This window comes from Cavia porcellus, unplaced genomic scaffold (assembly GCF_034190915.1).
Source record: "Cavia porcellus strain 051 isolate PalLab524CR breed Dunkin Hartley unplaced genomic scaffold, mCavPor4.1 scaffold_4, whole genome shotgun sequence".
Lineage (NCBI taxonomy): Eukaryota > Metazoa > Chordata > Mammalia > Rodentia > Caviidae > Cavia > Cavia porcellus.
The window spans coordinates 77,304,963-77,329,416 of NW_026947487.1; the positions used below are offsets into that span (position 1 = coordinate 77,304,963).

General features: G+C 38.9%; 1 protein-coding gene across 2 annotated transcripts in view; it reads right to left on the minus strand.

Annotated features, from left to right (window-relative positions):
• Positions 1-1,614: 1,614 nt before the first annotated feature.
• The window catches only part of Hpgds (hematopoietic prostaglandin D synthase), a 38,120-nt gene continuing 15,280 nt past the window's right edge, over positions 1,615-24,454 (minus strand). Inside the window, exons 3-6 of one of the 2 annotated variants that reach the window (XM_013154996.3) lie at positions 23,720-23,812; positions 17,579-17,688; positions 4,065-4,163; positions 1,615-1,930 (exon numbers count right to left, since the gene is read on the minus strand). In XM_013154996.3, the coding sequence (XP_013010450.1) occupies positions 1,766-1,930; positions 4,065-4,163; positions 17,579-17,688; positions 23,720-23,812 (467 nt within the window). In that variant the 3' untranslated portion in view covers positions 1,615-1,765. The remainder of the gene's footprint in view (positions 1,931-4,064; positions 4,164-17,578; positions 17,689-23,719; positions 23,813-24,454) is intronic. The other variant, XM_023566024.2, reaches the window with a different exon arrangement.

Here is a 24,454-nt window from a genome sequence, read left to right on the forward strand (position 1 = left end):
AGAGTTGGAGAAGGAAACTACTGCAGTGCCTGGGATGTTTGAGGAGGTTTAATCTGGTGATATTTTGGGAAGTGGTTAACTGTTTAAAAAGTGGTTTAACCAGGCCACAGAACAGCTTTGCTTCAGAGTTTGTGGCATCACCATAGCACAGTGTCTAGGTCAGAGACAGCTGTTAGACCAGTCATGGGGTGAGAGCAGGCCCACACACACCTGTGAGAAGTTCATGCTCAGGTGTGGAAGTACATGGGGCCTCACCTCCACAGCAAGAAGCCAGGTCCAATGTGTTTGGCTTTAGAGGTGACTGGATCTGCCAGGTCTGGCAGTAGGTCCATTTGTCTGCTTGAACATCTGATCCCCTGTCTATATCCACACAGAGTGGCCAGATCGCTTTTCCTATCTACCAATGCGACACGGACATACCCTGACCAGGTGGCCGCACAGCCTGGGGTGTACAGAGAGAACATTCTGTCAGTCATGAACCACAGCTCCTGGGGTTCCTCATTTTTAGTAGCTTCGTGTCTTTTGGAGTTTTCAACATCCTATTGGGTGTGTGGGTATATTTAATCTTAACTTGAAACTTCCTAATAAAATTATTTTGGTATCTCTTTACATACCTATTGCCACTAGTATAGAGTTTTGGTAAAATATGTATCAGTTAAAGTCCTTTGCTGATATTTTATTTATTTTTTATTGACTTTTTTCCAGCTCTTTGTATATTTTCAATAACAGTTCTTTATCATGTACATTTTATAAGTTTTTCCCCCAGTCTGTGGCTTGTCCTTTCATTCTCTTGATCTCTATTTTTTAATGAGAAGTGCTTTTTATTTGATTGCTTTGTTTTGTTGCTAGTGTCATCATTTGAGCCCTCTAATACCTTTTTGTCAACAACCACTTTCCCAGATGGGCATGGTGGCACACACCTGTAACCCCAGCATTCTAGGGGGCCAAGGCAGGAGGATCGCAGGTTTGATCCCACTCTGGGTGAACTAGCAGCTTAGGGAGAACCTGTCTCAAAATTTAGAACAATAATAGCTCAGTGCAAAGGCTTGGGTTCAGCCTCCTTATTTCTGCCAATCATGTTACCTCCATTGGGTTCCTGCCTGGAGACCACTGAATTATAGCAGTATTATATTCCCCGTATGTGCACCTCTTATATCTTCATATCTTCACCTATCTTTAACTTGAATTTGACTCCATTTTTTGTTCTTTTGCTGTAACACTTATTTTTTTTCAATAGCCAATGGATTTATCACTGACAAGCAGTTCAACAGCACCCTATGCTGGGTGTGAGAATCACTGATGGGATAATCAGTCATTGCTTAGTATGCGCACACTCTTGGAATAATTAACTGTGGACTCAGGAGTGAGCTGCAGGCTTTGCATGTCTACATGGAAACTATTTTTCCTTAATGTAAATGGTGTGACATTTTCCAGGCGTGGTGGCAGACCTTTGTAATCTCAACACTTGGGTATCTAAGGATGGAATGTTTTTGTGAATTCAAGGACTAACAGTGAGTTCAAGCCAATCTGTACTGCCTGGCAAGATGTGGTCTCAAAAAACAACAAAACATAAACAGTGAGAAACTATTCTTTAGAAATAAAGAAAATGGCAAGTAAATACTATTTTTTATTCCAGGATATGGCAACAGTGGAAGGTGGCAGTGGGGTGGGGAGTGTGTGGAGGATTTCAGGGCAAAAGAAGCAGCTGGCATGTTTGGAGGGAGAGACGATTGTGAGCAGCAGAGCCCAAGACGGCATGGATCAGCTAGAGTTTGGTCTGGGGCCTCCGCTGTATCCAGTTAGCAATGGCAGGAATGGCTTGGACTTTCTTCCGCAAGGTCCGCAGCCTGGGGTGGCTGTCCAGCAAGTCAGGTTTAAAGACCAGGAGTGTGGTGCTACAGATGTCCCAGTAGAAATCTGCCCAAGTCACCTGGTTAAACAACAGAGAAAACATTGTCTTCCATTTGAACATAAAAGGCATAGCTTCATCATTTCAAAATTAAACTTAGTTTCTTACTCTGAGATAATTATAAAATTTGAAATAATTTTGTCACTATGAAAACTGAATGTGTAGAGAATAGAAGCCTGGAAAAGGGTAGAGAGAAGGCACCATTGTACTGTCAACACCGGGTCCTCTGTTAGAGTCCTAGACTACAGGGCCTTCTTGCATACAGATGGAGAAACAGGTTTAGGTAACATGCAACCTTACCATGCGTGTTGTTTGGTAACTTGGTCCAATCTTCACCTCTGTGACGTCTTTATCTTATCTAATACTGAATCCATATTTTTCTCATTTGTTGCAGGACAAAGCGGGATCTGTTCTAGGTTTATGTATCTCACCTAGTTATGCCCTTTAGCCCTTGTAATTCACAACAGTCCTCTTTTCCGGTCACCAAATGCTTGACAAGTCCACTCTCACCCTACAGAATACCCCACCTTGGGATCTGTACTTATTTCATCTTTCTGTCTTGTACTTTTGTGTTTTATGATATAAATGAGCACTGTGTAAATTACTCCTGAGACCACACCATGGGTAGTGAGCCTTTAAGAGCTTTCAGGACTACAAACTGCCCACTGTGGCACATGCGCCATAAGTCTGTCACCACTGCTGTACCCTTCCCAGTGAAATAGTGTCAGGCTAAAATATATTATCCTGTATCGAATCAGGAGAAATAATACACAGACGTTTGCTCATTAGCTGAATGCTGGTTGGCCCTGGGACCAGGACTATGACAGTCTGGCCCCACTCTTGTACACTTAGGCATTTTGTCTGTGTGACTACAGAGTAACCTGTATAATGTGACTTTGCTTCCTTGCAAATGTTAGTCAACAATGAAGCTTAAATGAGGACCATTCTTAGATTCGTGTACAGAATTGAAGAAGCTGATTGCTAGAGTCTTATGAACCAGCTCACTATCTGTAAGCCCAGAGATACTACTGGAGGATTCAGAAGTCAAGTTTGAGATGATTTATTGAGCACATACTGCATGCCTAGGCCAGGGCTGAGTGCTGGGTGTTGATAGGCAAGCAAGGTGTGGTGCAACCCCCTCCCCAATGTGGCTTTTATTTTACAAGACAGTAGTGATGAGGAAAAAGTAAGGGGACTCTCAGACAGCCCTTTCAGAAGAGCAGAAGGCAAGGCTTGCATGGTAGAAAAGAATCCAGACACAGAGCGATCTGGGGATGAAACGCTGTGTGCAGAGAGAACCCAAGGTGCGCAGGCTGTAGGGTGAGTGTGTGCCATGTGTGTGAGGAACACTCGCCTTGGTGTGGAGGCTGTAGGGAAGGGGAAGGGCGCCTCGAGACGCATCAGGAAACCGAGTATAAAGGGCCTTTAGAGTTTAAACCTCTGCAGTATTGCAGATAACGACGGCGGGAAGAGGACTGTCTTGGGAAAAGCTAAGACAGATGACGGGAAACAGCGAGGAAGTGTCGCGGTGGTGGAGAGCTGTGGACACAGCAGTGGGCCTTGGCCTCTGTGGCACGCACAAGTTGAGGCAGGAGACCGTGAGCAGAGGTCACCAGAGCCCCTTGGCGGCCCTGCATCCTGTGGCCTAGCGCGAGGGTGAGATCCGTGAGGGCGAGATCACTGGACAGCAGCTCTTAATAATATCAACGTAATTTCTTATTTCTGCACCCACAATATAGACATAATCATAATCAAAAACATTACTGAGTCTGGTGTATGATTTTTATTTTTTGTTCTGAGAGAATAACTTTCTTTAGATGTAGAATCAAGTTACTATTTTACAAAATCATATCTCTTGAAATAATTTTTCACTAATAAAGCACAATGCATATTCTTTACACCGTCTCTACATCTACTTGAGATAAGTTTATTTGTTCATTTTGATTTTGGTTTTAGGATAGCTTTTTGAAACTTGTCATTTTATATAATTATGTAAAATATTTCATGATTCTAAAGATTTTAGCATAAAGGAATTTAGCTTTCATCTCTGCCATGTAATCTATTCCTTTTCTATGAGTAATGCTTTCTTTAGATGAATATTTGTTTTACCATTTTATTTAAATATATTTGCTGATATTTTTAAAAATATACTCACAGAATTACCAATAAACCACTCTTTGTCCCCTAAATATGTTTCCAAATCTTGCAGGAGGCGAGGAGCTTCTTGTGTAAGCAGCTCATTAAACACTTGATTCTACAAGACAGACAAAAATGTCACATTACACCCAGGAGGAAAATGAGTGCTGAGCACAGAGGAAGGAGATTTCCCATCTGTCTCCTCCCACATGAATTCAGAATGGCAGCATGGGGGCTCAGCCTGGTTCCACAGATCGTACTCCTTTCTCCATTAGTCAGGATTTTAAAAGAAAGACTCTGTCACCAATTTTATAGTTTCTTTGCACATAATAACTACATAGTTCATCTGGCAGGGCATGGTGGTGCAGCCTATAATTCTAGCACTTGGGAGGCTGAAGCAGGAAGATTGCTGCAAGTTTGAGGCCAGCCTGGGCTACATAGCAAGACCCTGTTTCAAAAAGCCAAGAAAAGAAAGAAAGAAAGAAAGAAATTTCACCTGTTAGATTTATGATTTTTATTCTTTTACTAATACAATTATTTCATTGTGTTTTTAATTTCTAGAATTTGTAATTTTTTATTTATTTATTTTTTTGGTACTGAGGATCAAACTCATGACCTTACACTTGGCCACCAAGCTAACCCCACAACTTCTAGAGTTTGTTCCTTAATGTCCCTCCCAGTCTTGCCATTGACCGTAAAGCAAATAAGCCACAGTGAATCATCTTGCTTTTGGGCACACATGAATTTCTCTCTTTGGCACCGGGTACCTTGACATGAAATTTGCCTGCCTTGAATACTATCTACAAAATGCATCATTCACATAGCCCTTCTTGATATATTATTAAGCTAATATTTACATAGTAAATCTAAGAGACTTGGAAAGGAAAATTTATATGAAATGTTTATGTATAAAAATGTGTTTATTGTTTATAAATTGTCTTTAGGTTTTTACTCAAGTCTCTGATAGAAGGCCTCTGTCTATCAACTAATTCTTTTGTTCTTTTGTACAAAAATTTTGGTTGGTCTGGGGTGATGGTATACACCTGTAATCCCAGAACTCTGGAAGGCTGAGGAAAGAGGATCACAAGTTCTAGCCCAGCCTGGACAATTTAGCAGCTTAGTTGGCTCAAGTTCAAAATGAAAAAGTTAAAAGATCTTGAGATATAGCTCAGTGCAAAAGCCCTGGACTTGGTACTCAGCAGCCTCCCCCGCAAAAGCTGGCTATGAAGCACAAAAGGTAGGAATATTGCATGTGCACAACACTGATTAGTATCCATCCATCAGCCTTCTCGAAGCAAGTAGCAGATAACTGTCTCACTAGTTTTCTGGTTTATCTCATATTTGAATTATGATTTAGCAAGATTAATACAGGTTACTAGAACATAATGCCTTATATTTGTATGGTTTGCAAAACATTATTTACATAGTTACATGCACACCCAACTGGTGATTTTAAAACTGAACCTTGAAAAGCTTGTTATCATTTTGACTGCCATTCTTTTCCCTATTCTATACCTCTTCTGACAGGTCTCCTACGGTGAAAATTTAAATAAAATACAAGAGTGAATTCTGTGCCTGCCTCCACAGAGTCTGTGAGGACAGGGGCGATGGGCCCAGAACCCCCCAGTATGTCCTATAGCCCACTTGGCTCTGCATCAGTGGGAAAGGTGCCCACACTGGCTCCCCTAGACCACTAGAAACAGAGGGGTCCAGGACAAATGTCACCCTGCTGCCCCAAAGATCCAGCTTGGGAATATCCGTCTCCTGCACACTTCACAGTTTAAGGTTCCCATGCTTGTGGATGTGCAATACCAAGGGGAAGAAAACTACAATATCTGTGCCCGTGACTTCTCTTTAGCCAAGGTCTCTTCTCAAGCGTGGTGAGTTATCTCAGTTTAACAAAGTGTAGATAAGATTCATTTTAAAGAACACTCACCGAAGTAATATAAAAGATGACATATCATTTTCCACATATATATTTGAAAAATGTGCTTGTTGATAAATTCTAGACAGCCACTCTTACACTTGGTAGATTCAGACATTTCTTGCCTCCTCTTCCAGGAAGTCAAGAGGCAGGTTTTTCACCTCAAGAGAGCACTGTTAGAATATGCTAATGATGACTTTTAGAGGATTTAAGGAAATTTGTGTATTTCTCCAATGCATTATTTTTAAAATGCACATCATTAAGCCATTTAGTGGTGGACGTGAGTCAGGGAATTTACTCAGTCTTGCCCATCTGCCGTTCCATCTCCTCCTCCTCAGACAAGGAAATTGAAATGCAAACACACTGAATAACAAAGTAACCAACACTCATAAATTCAAGGACTGGTGTGGGGACCAACGCCTACAGGTACATGTTGCCTTTAACTTTTTAAAGATATGAAATGGAGTTCCTTGCAACAAGTCCTGGAACAGTCATAATTTTTGTGTGTATTTGATGAAATTTTCAAAAGCATACAGGAAACAAGAATATTGTCACTGCCTCTCAATACACAGGTGCCTACCTCTACATTCAATGCGTAACTTTTCTGACCACAAGGTGGCAGCAATTGACCCACTACAGAGAGACGGACCAGACAGGTGCGTTTTTTCGCTGTGTACTGCTCTGGTTTTGCTGGTTTATGCCCCAGTCTGTAGCTACTGACAATGTATCTGAAACATGTTTTCCGTCATATGAGCTATTCATTAACTTGGATTGCCGTGTTCTGTGAGACTGGCATTTGAGGCTGGTGCCATGTATATAGGGCATTGTTTCTTTAATACAAATGTAGAGTGTTACTGTTAGTGTAAATATTGCTCCCTGGAAAGTGTCTTCAGGTGTGGAGCCTCAGTCACAGAGGAGCAAAAGTAGAGAATCAGAGAAAAACAAACTGATGACCCAAGAGGCTTCTTCTGCCTGGGGTCTCTGGCATGCACAAGAAAAAGATTTAGACACATTATTCCTAAATTGGGGTTATGGATCTGTTTGTGTCTGTGTTTATAAGGATATATGAAATAGAGTTACCACTTCTGACAAACATAAGGAAAAATGAATATTGAACTATCTGATAACACATATAGTTACAATAGCTAATATTTATTGAATACTTTCCACTTAGTCATAGGTATATGCATTATTATTTAACTTTCCAACACACTTCAAAAAAGAGAATTTTTTTTTCTTTTTGAGACAGGGTCTTGCTATGCCATTCAGGCTGGCCTTCAGCTCACTTTGTAGCCCAGGCTGGTCTCAAACTTGCAAGGATCCTCCTGCCTCAGCCTCCCGAGTGCTGGTGTTACAGGAATGCGTGACCATGCCTGGCTAAAAAGGAGAGTTTAATAGCCTCCACTTTAAGAAGAATTTGAACTACAAAGAGGATTTAAGTGGCAGCTAATAAACAAGGACTCCAGCCTGACAGTCTTACTCCAGAGCCAAGAAGTATTTATGACAAAAAGTTGTGTTATATTTCTGTTATCAAAGCTGAGCTTTCATTCACCTTTTTTAGGGTGTGCATGTGTGTGTGTGCGCGCACGCTTGTGCACATGTGTGTGTCTTCCACATGCCTTGTGTTTTATTTTAGGGTCGGTAACTATAAATGCTTTTATGCCCAAATATCTATATTTAACTCAGAAAGTCCTAACTAAATAAATAGAATGAATAGTATTAATGTGCTTGCGTAAACTGCTAAGTCAGCCATCTGTTGCGCTGGGCTGAGACTCGGATAGTCCTCAGCTTTAAGTTGTAATAAATATTTATGCACAGCTGTTTGGAGCAGCTGCCGGCACTGTAGCATGAGAAGGACAGGGCTTGACTTCCTCGTACACCACTTACTCCCGAAAGAACCCTAGCCAAATGATCTACATTGCTGGATCTCAGTGTCCTGCTCTGGAAAAAGGGAATAGCAACGCCATCACTCAAGGGACGCTCTGAAGATTATTCATTTGTTTAACAGGTTTGTGCAGAGTTAGTGAGGCCACGGGCTCTGGGGCTGGGCCATCTGAGTTCAGAGCACAGTTCTGTCCCTCGCGTGACCTGAGCACCTCACTTGCCACTCTCTCTTTATTCTTTCATTTCAAAAGAGAGCCTAGTGATGAAATGAGTTAAGAAGAGAGAGCTGGGCCCAGCCACAGTGAACGAGGCATGTGAGCGCGTGTTCCCGGAGTATTTAATGGCTGCGTAATAGAGGCAGGAGGAGTATCGGTTGAAAAATACAGACAAGATTCCTGCCAGTGTGACACGTCCTACTGGAGCTATGGAGGAAAAACATGTAAATGCCTTTTAAAATTCAAATTGTTCAAGTTGACAAGAGCCCTACAGTGAATCACTAGAGGGTCACAATAGAGATTAACAGAAAGAGATTAACATTTAGGACTCTGGATAAAGATGGCAGGTTCAACATACATGATTTTGTGTTCAATTGAAATCCATAACTGCTGCATAGAAGAAATAAAGAAAGGTGGAAAAAAGACAAGGAAAGTCATAATACATATTTTTTAGAAAAGCTATGGATTGAGGGCACAGTTACTGATGGTTATAATACCTATTTTCTCTTCCAAGACACGAAAAAGAAAATTCCAAAGTCTTGAAGATACAATAAAATGGGCCATTGCCTTTCATCTGTGAACCCAGTGTGTATAGATATACAGTACTTTCTATAAATTCCATAGGTCGCCAAACACAAGAAAACACAAATAGCCCCAGCCCCCGACCATGGCAAAGCTCATGACCACACAAGCACCTTCAGCTCCTCCTGACTGTGCTCTTCTTTCTGCCCAAGCATCCCCTCACACTCATTTGTCCTGACGAGCCTTTCTATGACAAGTCGAGTCTACTCTATGGGTGAGGCTGAACTGAGATCTCTGTCCTCCATCTCACCTTTGGGGAGAACTCCTCAGATCCAATCAGACCACAGTGCTTATTTTTAAAGTGATAGAACCTGTGTGGAGGCGGAAAAGAAGACAGGGAACATGAACAAACCTAAGCTGAAGCTGTGAAGATGAGCAAGTGTACCTGTGAAGGACAAGAGGGAACCACCCCTACCTGCATCACCCAGTGTACCAATGGCTCAGCAAAGGCAGAAGGCATCCAGGTCTGGGGCTGAGGAGCTGGGAGGGGAGTCGGGGGAACTGTCCAGTTTTAGCATGCGATTTCCTCTGGTTCACACTGCTAGACAACTATTGTTTGCTCATTTTTTGCAGGAGTCTTGAGAGGGTCACATAGATGGGTTTAGGATAGAGGGTATCACATATAACATACTAAAAATAGGAGGATCAAATGATCACATGTGCCCTGCACCCTAAATTCTGAGGCTCCCAACGCTCTTTGTAACCCCTGAACACAACAGCCGGGCTTTTATTTCTGGGCAGAAGTCATAAATCCTTGCCAGGAGCTCTTTCCAGTACATGAGGGATACCTGAAGATTGTGATATTGGGACATACCTCCCAAAATAGCCTAGTGATATTCAAAACTAACACCTTCCACTCACATACTTAGAGTTTTGTGTAAACTTTTGAATCTACTACTGTTTATGAGTTTTAAAAAACAGTCTGACTCTTGAGAGAAGAGAGGGAAAAGTATATATATATATATATGTAATTTATATATATAATTATATTACTGATTTCTTTTAGTTCATTAACAAAACAGTTTCTGCTTATATTGCTTGATCAGTCTTTATGGCTATATCTTATAATCTGAGCAACTACTTTGAAGATAACAATATGCAAAATATTAACCATTGTTAATTTCCTATTCTCTTGTTTTGAAATTATGAAAAAAATACATATACACAGAACCTTGGCAGACAGGCAAGAGTGCACATGAGCCCTCCTCTCACCTGGAGGAACCAGGGTGGGCCTGTGAGAGCGCCAGTGACCCCTCCCTCCATCTGGAAGAACCTGGACAGGCTGGAAGACACCCGTGACACAGTAGGGCCCTGAATAGGGTGCACACCATGGACAGATGGGTCTGGAAGCCTGGAAAAGGGTGAAGCAGCAATAACGATATGAGCCAAAGGTTGGCTTGCATTAGTACTGCTAGGCATCAGCCCAGGAAGAATTCAGGAGTCACCCAACTGGCCCTGCAGGAGAAATTCAGGTGACCAGCTTTCCCCTACACTGTGGGACCCAGCAACTGGGTGAACACCAGCCACACAGTAGGGTCCTGACTAAGATGCACACAATGAACAGGCAAGACAAGTAAGACTGAAGAAATCAAAATAGGAACCAAGAGGTGAAAATGACAAGACAAAAAAGCAAAATGCAATCTCAGATGTCCAGCCATCCAGAAAAAGTATAGGAGACATTGACATAGAAGACACTGGAAAATACACACCTGAAATTTCTGAAAAGATAGCAGGTGAAGGAAGAAACAAACCCATGAGGCTATAGAAGAAAATAGATCAGAAATAACCTCTTGGATAAAAAAGATATGATAGCCTTGATGAAGAAATTGCTCAGCATAGCTAGAGAAGACATAGATTTAAAAAGCAGGAACACAGAAAAATGATCAAAACGTTGAATGAATACTATAGGTAAGAAATAAAATGTATGAAGCAGATTCAAAGACATACTCAGGAAATTACAAATTCCATTGAAAGCTTGCAAAACTGCTTGAACAAAACTAAAGATAGACTTTCAGACCTTTGTGAGTGATCACAAAGGGAAACATTTCTTAAAAACAACAAAGGACTATGAAATAACAATTCAACAGCATCAAGACAAAGCAAAACAATATAATACTGATAGATGTCAGTGAAAAAGCAAGAGTCAACAAAAATGACATAAAAAAGATGATTCTCAGAAATAGTAGAAAATTTCCCAAGCATGGGAACAGAATCTGACATATAGATAAGTGAAGCATATGGAACTCCAAACAGCCATAATCAAAATAGAGCTACACCCAGACATATAATAATCAAGATCCAAGAAATTCAGCCCAAAAACAGGATATTAAAAGCTGTCAGAGAAAAGAAACAGATAACCTCTAAAGGAAAACCCATCAGAATCATGGCTGACTTTTCAACATAAACCCTCAAATCAAGATGAACTTAAAGTGAAGTATTTCAAACCCTGAAAGAAAATAACTTCCAACCCAAATTGATCTACCCTGCAAAACTACCTTTCAAAACTAATAGAGAAATATGATACTTCTATAACAAAGAACAAATGAAGAAATTCATGTCCACCAAACCAACCACTGAAAGAGTACTGAAAGAGTGTAGATAGAGATAAAAATGATTACAGTTCCAAGAACAACAGTAGAAATCACCAGGAAAGGCAAGCAATTAAATAGAGGGGGAATGCAGAGAACCAACAATAGGAAAATAACATGACAAAGACAAGTCACTATTTATCAGTTATAACCATCAGTGTAAATGACCTCAATTCACCAATAAAAAGAAACAGATTGGCAGAATGGATCAACAAGCAAGACCCAACAGTATTTTGTGTACAAGAAATGCATTTAACTCACAAAGGAACTTGATGACTGAAAGTCAAGGAATAGAAAATAATACTCCAGGCAACAGGAACACAGAAAAAAAGCAGGGGTAGGTATTCTCCTTGCAGACAAAGTGAACTTCAAACCAAGAATGATCCAAAGAGATAAAGAAAGTCACTAAATACTTGTTGGGGAAAAAACTCAAGAGGAAAAGATAACAATCATATATACCAAATATGGGAGCACATTAATGTTATATAAGACAAACATTAATAGGCATGAAAAGTCAAATACAACAATAGCACGATTGTAACAGGACCCTACTTTGTGGCTGGTGTTCACCCAGTTGCCGGGTCCCACAGTGTAGGGGAATTTAAGGCCCCACTGTCACAAAGAGATAGATCAACTAGACAAAATTTCAGTCAAGAAATAACAGAACTGAATCAAACATGTGAACAAGTGTTCTTAGCAGATGTGTACAGTGTTCCACCCAATAACATCAGAATACACTTTCTTCTCAGCTGCACATAGGAAATTCTCTAAAATAGATCATATACTAGTCCACAGAACATGTGTAAGTAAAATAAAGGAACTGAAATTACCCAGCATAGTATTTGACCATAATGCCATTAAATTGAAAATCAAAGACAAAAGAAAATGCAAAACTCCATAAATACACAGAAATTAAATAACATTCTCCTGAACAACCAATGGGTTACAGGAGAAATGAAAGGAGAAGTTAAAAAAAAGTCTATAATCAATTGAAAATGCAAATACAACTTGAATTTTTGGGACTCAATGAAAGCAGCCCTAAGAGGAAAATTTATAGCAGTGAATTCTCACACCAGGAAAATATAATAAACACAAATAAATAACCTAATGTTGCACATTAAACTTCTAGACAAAGAAGAGCAAGTTAATCCCAAAGCTCATAGAAGGAAGGAAATTATAAAATATCGGAGAAGAAATTAATGCAATTAAGGACCAAGAAAACAATACAAATAAATAATGAATTGAGGATTTGATTCTTTGAAAGAATAAGCAAAATTGATAAACCCCTAGGCAACCTTATCAAGAAAATTAAAGAAAAACTCAAATTCATACAATGAGGAATGAAAAGGGTGAAGTCGCTACAGATCCTTCAGAAGATAATCAATACCTACTTTGAAAACTGTTATTCACATAGGATAGAAAACACAGAAGAAATGGATGGATTCCTAGAAATGTATGAATTACCAATCCTAAATCAAGAAGATAAAAAATTTTTAGTAACCCAATATCAGCTAATGAAACTGAAAACAATTAAAAACCTACCAACAAAGAAAAGCCCATGAATTCACAGTTGAAATTTACAGGAAATTTAGAGAAGATTTAACATCACTACTCCTCAAACTCCTTATTGAAACTGAAAGGGAAGAAATTTTCCCTATCATTCATGGAGGCAGGTATTACCCTGATATCAAACCCAAAAAAGACCCAACTAAAAATGAGAACTACAGGCTAATCTCTCTCATGCACATAGATGTAAAAATTCTTAATAAGATACCAGCTAACAGAATGCAGCAAATCATCAAGAAGACTGTACACCATGACCAAGTGGGGCTCATCCCAGGAATACATGAATGGTTCAACATACACAAATCAACAGACATAACATACCATATCAACAGAGCCAAAGACAAAATTCACATAAACATCTCAATAGAAGCAGAAAAATCTTTGACACAGTCCAACACTGATTCATGATTTAAAAAAAACCCTAAAGAAAACTAGAATAAATTGTCTTTACTTTAATCTGATAAAAGCCATCTATGACAAACCAATATCACAATACATGGACAAAAACTAGAACTCACTCTAAAATCAGAAACAAGACAAGCATGTCCACTGTCACCACTCCTATTCAATATAGTTCTAGAAACATTAGCCAGAGCAATTAGACAAGAGAGAGAAATAAAAGGAATAAGGACAGGAAAGGAAGAAGTTAAATTATCATTATTTGCAGATGACTTGATAGAGTTTTTGTGGGGTTCTCTTTCATACGGAGAACCAAACTCAGGCAGGCAGGTACTTATGATGCTGAGCTAAATTCCTGGCCCCTAAACTACTAGAGTTAATAAGAAAATTCAGAGGTATAGCTGGATGTAAAGGCAACACTCAAAAATCAATTGCATTCTGGTACACGAACAACAAACTCACGGAGAGAGATACTAGGGAAACTCCGCCCTTCACAAAAACATCCAAAAAATGAAATACATAAGAATGCATCTAAGAAAGGTAGTAAAATATTTATATATTGAAAATTACAGAACTCTGAAAAAGGAGATTGAAAAGAAATGAGAAGATATCCCTTGCTCATGGATAGAAGAGTTAATATGATGAAAATGGCCATACTCACAAAACTGTTGTACAGATTTAATGCAATCTTGATCAAAATATCATTAACATTCCTCACAGAACTAGAGAAAACATTACTAAAATTCATTTGGAAACAGAAAAGACCTAGAATAGCAAAAGCAATCCTGGGCAACAAAGGCAAGGCAGGAAGCATCACAATCCCTAGTTTATATCATAAACTATGTAAATTATATCATAAAGCTACTGTGATTAAATCAGCATGGTACTGACAAAACAAAACAGACCTGAGGACTACTGTAGCAGATTAGAAGATGCAGTCACAGCTACAAACATACTCAGCCACTTTATCTTTGATGAAGAGACAAAACATATTCACTGGAAGAAAACCTCTTTAATAAATAGTTCTGGAAAAACTAGCTTTCCACATGCCAAGACTAAAACTAGACCCATGTCTATTGCCATTCACTAAACTAAAATCACAATGGATCAAAGATCAAAATGTTAAAACATAAACACTAAATCTACTGGAAGTCAAGGTAGGTAGAAATCTTGAAGACATAGGTACAGGCAGAGAGTTCATGAACAAAACCCAAACTGCACAGGAAGTACTTCAAAGAATCAACAACTGGGATCTCATCTTATTAGAAAGCTTTTACACATCAAAAGAAATCACTGACAGAGTGAAAAGAGAACCCCCAAATCAGAAAAAAAAAATTCAGCCGCAGTGCCTCAAATGACTTCTTTTTTTTAAATTTTATTTTAAAGAGAATAAAACTAAGCAAAATAAAACAGAATAAAGCAGATCAAAACAAGATAGTGTAAGTGACAAGACAAAGGACTTCTATTTAGAACATATAAGCAATTTTTAAGAATCAGGCCCCTCAAATTCAAAGACCCAGTCCAAAAATAGGCATCTGAGATGAATACACACTTTTCAAATGAAAAGAAATACAAATGGCAAATCAATATATGAAAAATGTTCAACATCATTGGTTTTTAAAGAAATGCAAATTAAAACAGCACTGAAATTCCATCTCAATCTAGAAAGAATGGTCATATCAAGAAATCAACCAGTAACAAATGCTAACAGGGCTGTGGGGAAAAAGAAACCCTTCCCTACTGTTGGTGAGAGTACAGATTGGTACAACCACTATGGAAATCAGTGGAGATTCCTCAAAAAGCTAGGATTAGAGGTCCCATTCAACCCAGCTATTCCCCTTCTGGGTATTTCCCAGAATTATAAACATCACAAAGATAATGTGAACCCATTTTTGTGGCAACACAATTTGTAATAGCTAAATCTTGGAAACAACCCAAATGCCCATCTACCATGGAATGGATAAAAAAGTTGAGTTATTTTTATACAGTGGAGTACTACTCTACTCATACACAAAGAAGGATAAAATTTAGACTTTTATAGGTAAATGAACACAACTTGAGACTATACCCATAAGTGAAATAAATCGGACTCTCATGTAGAAACATTGTATTGTCTCCCTAGTATTAAAAATAAGATCCAAAATGTACGATAGATATTGTGAGAGTGAAAGGGGAGGATACTACTTGGAAAGAAAGGACAATTGGCATGGGGGAAAGGAGAAAGGAAAATATTATATATATATACACACACACACATACGGTAAATAATTACACTACTAATTTCTATTGGTTCATCAAAAAGAGTGGTTTATGCTTTCACTGTTTGATCACTTTTTCATGCCTATGTTTGTAATCTGAGCAACTACTTTGAAGATAATAGTACACAATATAGTAACCATTGTTAATCTATTATTTTGTTTTGAAATTCTGTGTCATTTTTACTTTTTGTTTTAAAATTTAAAAATAAATTTACATAAAAAAGAAATTCTGTATCTTTTTTCTCATTAAAATAAAAAAAAGCAGGGCCAGAGATTTAGCTCAGCGGCACAAGCGCCTGCCTGGCAAGCAGAAATTTATGACTTCAATCCTCAGTACCAAAAAAAAACCAAAAAACAAAATAAAATAAAAAAGCAACTTTGTACAAGCATACAGTGGGTGGGAAGATGATACACACCATATTCATTAAATAAATATAGAAAAATTTCGAAAGAACAAAATATCATAGAAAGAATCTTAATACATTTTAAAACACAAAACGAGAAATTTAGAGTTCAGAGAAAAGTTGAGGAATTCTTCCTTAAAGTAATGCAGAACAAAACGGTTGGAAACAGAGAAAAGTTTCAATGTCTAAAGAACAGGAATCCAGTACAACAGAACAACAGCTGCAGAAAGGAGGAAGGGTCGTCAGTGACATAATTAAAGGAAATTTCTGAGACACAAATCCCACACTGAACAGGCTTAACAGGGAAACAGCACAATGGTCAAATGTAGGTTGTACCAAAGACTGGCCATTATAAAACCGTGGAACTGCGAAGGCAGGTGCTCACAGTTTTTCCAAGAGGGGAAAAGCAGGTTCCACACACAAGGTCAGGAATTATGTTGAACTGAGACTTCCCAGTGCAAAAGGACTATAGAGAATGCCTGCCAAATGTTAGTGGAAACCGCATTCAACATAGAGTTCTACACTCAGCAAACTACAACGTAAGAGTGATGCCCAGTAAAAGACCTGAAGATGAGAAAGGCCTCATGTTTTTGTTTTTCCTATGACCAGTAAGCTGTTGGAGAATTATTCCACAAAAGCAAGGAGAAAACAGAAAGATGAGCCCAGAGAAGACCAAAGAAATATCCAGCATGATCACAAAGTCACCAGAATGACAACTGTGCATGAATTGTCTGGCAACCAAACTGCATTGATGCAGTGGGACTCCCGAGATAGACTCTGTTATGGGCGCAGCTCTTGGCATCAAACTTCAGTGATTACTTCTGGAGCAGTAAATGTGCTCCACAGACAGGAGAGAGAGGATAAAGAGTAGTGCATCCAGTTATGAAATTCCAGGGTCTGGGGATTTAGCTCAGCATCATAAGCGCCTGCTTTGCAAGTACGCAGTCGTGAGTTCAATCCCGGTATCAAAAAAAAAAAAATGAAATTCCAGAGAATGGCATTCATAAGTGGCAGTGGTGAGAGCTGGGCAGAAAAACCTAGTGGACGTCACGGGGAGGCCACAGGTCTCCAGGTTAGGTGGCTCCGAAGAAATGCGGGAACAGTAGGTGACTTGAAATCAGCAACCTTGTGGAAAATCCTATCGGCAGATTATTGGATGATCTGGAAAGATCCAAAACCAAAGTAAAAACTACGAAATGAAAGAAAAAAGGCAGTTACTCCGACAAGGAAGAATGAGAAAGGAAATAGGAAAGCACACGGCAGTGCCCAGTTCAGTGTGCTATCTGCATAGGTAAAATGACATTTATCCTGGTGTACTGACTCAATCAAAAAAATCATCACATTGGCATCTTGAGAAAAAGGGAGGCAAAGAGAATGACTGAGAGATAAATTCTTAATTGTTGACATAAGAAATCCATAGAAACTGTCTGGGATTGATGGGCCAAAGAAAGATGCTGCAGAAATATGGAAACATGTAACTCATAAAGACACAGCTAAAAAGAATTAAAGAGGGCTGCATCTGGGGAGGAAGGAGTTAATGTGAAGGGGGGGCGAGGGAGTTGTGCTTTGCTTTAAACTTTTCATGTAATTTGATGGTCTAACACCACATGTGCACTTACATTACTTAAGTTAAAAAGTGTTCTACAAAGCACCTAACAATTGCTGTCGAGTGGCACGTGATTAACAGTAATGATAGCAAACTGATCACATTACTTTTACTTCTTGATTTTTCTCTGCCCAAGGAAAACATGACATGAAGTCATCCAGTGTGTCCACAATGGCATCAGCTTGACATTGTTCTGTTGCTGTCTTTCCAGCCAAATCTGTGGAACAAAGAGAGGCCATTTATACTTAGCTCAAGGCTCCATTTAACTTCCTGCATTACATAGGAAAGACATTTGTGGAGCTATAAATTCAAACTTTCCTTCTACCCTGTCCCCATTTCTCCTTTATCTACCTATCTTATCAACTGATCAGTCTCAATAATCTCTTATGTATTCTATTGTTTCTTACGAAAACACAAACAAAAGACTATATATTCTACCAGTTGTGTCTCTGTACTTCATATATACAAGAGACCATTTCTTACCAGAACCTAAGGAATATCTTTTTTCAGCCACATGGTTGTTAAGGCACATTTATCACAGTTTATCTAGCCTCAACTTACAGAATTGTATCCAGCCTTTTGCTAATATAAACAGTGCGACCCTAAATAAACTGTATGTGGAGTATAATTTATTTTGTAAAAATAATTTTTATTTTTCCAGTCAGTTTTTTTCAGGAACATTTGTTTGATCATTGGAGACTAAAAATTTATGATAATATAAGAGTTTTTTCTTTCCTGCCATTTGTTAATCATTGTTTCAATAATAAATCATTGGTCTTTCCAAATATTTTCTCACTGCTGTTTTTAAAGTGATTCAGTATGGAAACATTCTAAAATGGATTGCTTTTTGTACAATTTTAAATGTACTGCTAATCAAGAAATTATATTACGGCAATGGGAAAACTGTTTCAGTAAAGCTGTTTAAAGTGCTTCAGTCACTTAGAGTTTATCTGTGCACTGCTTTTCATGTGAAGTATTCGAAGCTTGATTCTTCTTTCAGACCTTAAAAACCCCTCAGAATTCTGTCAGTTCTCATTCCTACTCAACTTCCACACGCAAGGCTTCGATTTCAAAGTCACACAGACAACTCGGTTGATATTTTTAGCTAAGCTGCAGGCTTGTGTCCTGAGTTTCCCTTTGCACACAGCTCTGAGCGTTCTTTGGGTTCCTAAACTCTTCTTCAACAAATCCCCAAATGCAGTTACCACAACCTGCCTCGGTACCCTACCTCCTCCTTCTCACTCAACAAATATTTAGTAAGTTCCATCTGTGAGACAGCCCAACACATACATATGGTTGACCACAAAGGGCAGACAGTCAAGAACATAATTCAGATTGACATGAGCTGGAAAACAAAACAAGAGGAAGAGAAGAAGAAGCAGTACAGGGTGCCACAAGAATGGAGACCGCCCCAGGTGTGGTGCACACACCTGCAGTCTCTGAGCGCTGCAGAGCTAGGGCAGGGAGACCGCCCGTGTAACCAGCCTGGGAAATTCAGAAATGAGAGCCTGTCTCTAACTAAACAGTAAGAAAAGGACTGGGGATGAAGCTTAATGCAAAGCTTCTCTGTTCAGCCCCCAGTGCAAAAAAGAAGGAAGAGAAAAGAAAAACCATGTACAACCCATGGTCTCCCCGACCCTTTGTCTCTGGTGCCAGTGTCTGCCAGCCCCAAGATGTTTCCAAATTTGCAAACTTTCTCATACTTCACTCACTCCTCTGTTTTCTGATTCATTTGGACTATTTCAATGGCCTTCTGTGTGCTTTCCTGCAGTCAGGCCAATCAAGTACAAAGTCCACAAACAGCAACATCAGCATCATTTAGGAAATTGTTAAGAAGGCCAATTCCTGGGCACTTCCTACTTCTACTGCAACAGTCTCTGGAATCCAGGTCAAGCAAAATGTGTTTGATGAGCCTGAGCCTGATGCAGTGAAGTTTGAAAAACACCATACTCCTCCCAAATAAAGCCTAATAGAAAAATAGTCACTGTTCATTAGCATGGTGATGGCCAGTATCACGCAGATTATACCTCACTAGTCTCTTCTTTGTGGCTGCTCTGTCGTGGCAGGTAAGGCAAGGTGACTGCGGCTGGCATTTCTCACCCCTAGTTTTCAAGGCTCCTTATTTTCCAGTTATGTCTTATTTTCAGAGAAATGGGGTATAAAGGCCCATGCTGAGGCATCCCTTAAGCCTGGACTCAAATTTCACTTTCACTTCAAGGACAGATTTTCATAGTAAAAAATAATTTCTGTTTCTCCTAACCCTAAGAAAATTTCACTTGAAATACAGTATATGTTAGTATAACTCAATTTTTTTTGTTTTGCTTTGTTTTTCAAAAGATAACTGAACCCAGGGCCTTTGCATGGAGACATATCACTTTTTGAGACAGGGATCTAAACCACTGGAATCACAGCAAGGTCCCCCATACACTAGATATTTGCATTTTTAACATACTTGACTTTGTTCCAAAAACCAGTCTAGTATCTAAGCCCATCTGGAGAACTGTAAATGAGTTTAACAGGTTGGAAGTGAAAAATGCAGATTCCACAGATTGATGAGAAAGGAAAGAGCTTTTAAAGAACACAAAAATGGGGTTTTACTAAAAAGACAGCGTATGAGAAAAGTAGGAAAGAGAGAAAAAGACAACAGAGCACAGTGAGAGAAAGGGCAACAAGCAAAAATGAGGACCAAGTTTATTATTTCTCATTCAAATGATGGGTAAAGGCACTAACAGTACAATCCAGAAGCCAAGTGACCTGCTAGATCCGCTTGAGGGCACTCAGTGCAGAAAATGTCCCTTTCTTTCTCTTCTGTCAGCAGGAGTAGGAGGAAGGACATTGCTGAGTGCATGATTTTAATTACTTGCCTTGCCTGCTGGATTCATTCTTTTGGTGTTTATGGAGTCGTAGTCTTTGTTATCTCTTCCTAGAATGTCCTTCAGAACACCTGGGAGTGCTGGTTTGGTGGTCATGGATTTCCTCAGGTGTTCTTTTTTGTGGAAATATCTTAATTTTCCATCAATTTGGAAAGATAGTTTTGTGGGGTACATCAGTCTGGGTTGGAGGTTGTTTTCTTTTAGGGCTTGAAATACTTTACTCCAGGCTCTCCTTGACTTGAGTGCTTGTGTTGAGAAGTCTGCTATAATTCCGATGGGCTTTTCTTCGTAAGGGATTTGTTTCTTTTCTCTAATAGCTTTTCATATTTTATTCTTATTTTCATTTCTGAAATCCTATTATATGGTAGATTTTCTTTGATCATGGATAATTACAGTTCTAAATGCCTCAGCTGTAACTCAAATTCTTTTTCCTGCTTGGGAAGTTTTCTGTCAGTACTTCTATGAACAGGTTTTTTAAAAATGTCGCTTGTGCTCTTACTTTTTCATTGACTCTGAGCAATGTTACTCTTCTTTGCATCATCTAGCAGCTGTTGAATTGAATTTTCACAGTCCCTTACTATTTTTAAGAAAAAGATTTTTTAAAAAGATTAAGAAATCTTTTCATGATCATTAACCACAATCCTGTCTTCTATATCTGATATTCTGCCCTCACATGGGTTCATTCTGCTGCAGATACATTCTGCAGATACATTCAGTGGACTTTTTAATCTCCTAGATACCTGATTGAATCTATTTCATGAATTCTATTTCTTTCTTATGTTGGAAATTCATAATTTCCATCATTTTAGCTAAGTTCCTTTTTAAATCTGTATCTTCTTTAGATTCACTAACCCTATTCTTTATTATGGCCATCATATTTGAAGTTATCTGACAGATTATTTCTGATTTTATTTTTCCAAAGGCTTCATTCATTTACCTTGTTACTTCTTTTGTTAACACTTCAGAGAGTCCAGATGGGTGCCTTTTGAACTGTGTCACCTCTTTGCCTCCTAGGTTTGCCTTGGGTGAGCTGGAAGTCTGCAGTGGCATCTTACTTCTGAGTCTTGATCATTTTCTAGTTTTTAACTCCTTCATTGATGCTTGTAAATAATTTATGATAGTTATCTTTATTGCTAGCATCAAGAACATTTGGGAAATGACTACTTCTCTGAAATGTCTTCCATGTGTGGCTGGCTTTTGGCATTTGATTCTGTTGCAAGATCCTACCTCTTCAGTGTATCAGAGATAAGAAATTGCTGCCTATTTGGCTGAAAACTGGGTCTCTGGCACTGGCCTGTAGTATTGTTTATGACTGCTAGGCAATTAGAAAGAATTCCTGATTAGAACAATTATGTCACGTTGGCTAAAGTAGTATAATCAGGAAAAACAGTAGTATCAAACACATTCTAGAAACTGACAGACTATGGTAGCTATTAATTTGCCACCATTAACCATATTAACAAGATTTGTAATCCTATAACCAAATCTAAAACAAACTGGAAAATTGTGAACAGTAAATACTCCCTCAAAATAGCAATTTTACTCTCCTGGGATAAAACTTTTAAAAAAGAGTAGAGGAAAAAATAGAGAAATAAAAGAAGAGAAAGAGATTACAGGTAAAACTCGAGGACAAAGATTATGTAAACTTTAGGAAACTGAAGAAGAAGATAGGAAGGAAAGAAAGAAGGAAGAATAAGAAACAAGAATAGGGCCAGGGATTTAGCTCAGCGGCATAAGCACCTGCCTGGCATGCATGAGGTCGTGAGTTCGATCCCCGGTACCAAAAAAAAAAGAGAGAGAGAAAAACAAGAACAGATCAAGACAAACTAGAAACAATGTTCACACATGTACAAAAAACAAACACGAAAAAGAGAAAAAAACAGAAAATTAAAAAAAGAAAAGAAGAAATGTAGAGAAAAAAATGTGTACTTCAAGATGTGTGTCTGCTGTCATTGGCTGACAGACGGGCAGACAGGGCCCAGATCTGTGTCGACTGATTCCAGCAAGCCAGCAGAAGTATGGTGGTGACAGATAATCCCAGGAGACCTGGGCCTTTAGTTCTGCTGAAGTTCAGGCTGCTTCTGGTTTTTGTCTGTGAGACTAGGACCCTGGTTTTTCTGCCCATTGCACCCCGAGTGATTCCTGTCTGGATCTCTTGCTGGCTTGAACTCTCGGGCACTTCATTTTGACACTTGGAGCCACTAGAAGCACCAGCCCACAGCTGCTCTGAGTTCTGACTCCAGTCAGCCATTTTCCAGTATGGCACCTGGCCAGTCACCCTCTCGTGGGGGCATCTGAACTTGAATAACTCACCAGCCACTGCAGTCCACAGTATCCATTGCTCTGTTCCACTGGTGAATTTTTCTGTGAAGGCCTCTGGGGTTGCCAGTAGTCACTGTGCCTTCACAGGTTCCAGCCATCCCTTCCATGTGGTATCTGGCCTCAGGGAGAAAGCTCTGCCTGCCCTTTCGCTCCTCATTATGACCCCTCTCTTCTCTCACCCCTTGGCTCTAATTCTGGCTTCCGGTCCTTACTGCGTCCCAGAGATGCACTTCCCTCCTCGTTCTCTTCCTCATGTTGCTATATTCCAGCATCTGGATTCCAAATATCAGAGAAGCAATTTCTCTGCTGGTCACCATACTGTCATCTTCCTGAAAGTCTCAGGTACGTGATTTTAATAATCTAAGAAAATTTAACCTTCATGTATCACATGTATTTCTGGCTGATTAACTTTCTCCAATAACTTAGAATACTCATATTAGCAAAATGTTAGGGTGAGAAATACCTGTTAAAATTTTCAACTATATTCCAAAAAGAGCTCAGACATAGGAAGCAAAGAGGTATGGATCAGGAAGAACAGGTTACAGTATAAAACAGAATTATCTAATTGTTCTAGGGATACATGAAAAGTTACGGTGATATAGATGGTACATTTATACTGCTTGATACCATCAATATGTCAAATTCATTGGCTTAAGAAGCACCTGGCAGATTGCTAAAGTACATTCCTGCATGTTTCTGGGTGAGTCACTGCATCTGGTCCCTTGCTTGTTCCTGTCTGGCACTGTCGTTTGATCTGCTTCCTGGCTCCCATGAACTATGCAGTTTTACTGACCATGTCCTGCCACCACGATGTTTCTGTTGGAGTCTGCCAACCATGGACTCACTCTTCTGAAACAGTGAGCTAAATTTAATCTTTTTTTTAGTTGTGAGTATTGTGTCTCATAGTCGGAAAGTTGATAAAATACAGTGCTCTAGTATTTAATTTCATACTTATTTGTGCTATTGCATTCAATAACAATTAATTTAATTAACATTGAATATGCAGATATTCTTTTTTCAGTTATCACATATTAACCACAATAAACATATTACCTGTGTTTCTGGTCAAGTATCTTGCTATTGCCAAGCTTTGGTGAAGGATAAGTCCATCCACTTCCAAAATGGGAATTTTGCCAAATGGAAGAGCTTCAAATAAGAGCAGGGAATCAGCCTCCTAACGTAATGATGCATCCATTTTTACAGAAAATTGTGGAAACAATGATGGTTGTAAATAATGACTGTGAAAATCATGGAATTCTTAAAAATGTATTCTATAAAAGGGACATTTGACAACCTCAAATGAAACATTTATATTTTATAAGTTAAAAGAGATTTAGAAGGCACAGTGCTTGGTTACCTTTCTCCGGTAACTTAGGATACTCATATTAGCAAAGTACCTGCTCGGCAAGCACAAGGTCCTGAGTTCGATTCCCAGTACTAAAATTTAAAAAATAAATAAATAAGAATGATTTTGGAAAACTGGATTAAAGTCAATGGCAAGACTGGTTCTAACATTCGTGCTTATAGTGATACTATATTTTACATCACATATTGTTTCAGACATCACTCAACTTTTAAAACAAAACCTGTATTTTAAATCATCATTAATTTTGTGGCCTCAAAAGCATGACACATCCATTATGTGTTTAATTTACATGAGTTATGATAAAACAAAATTTAGCAAAAGTCTTATTTGATGGATTTTTTGAAGCATACAATAAAATTGCAAAAACTTTTCTATATGAGATTCATAACATATACAATATTTATAGTTTCTCAGCAAATCCC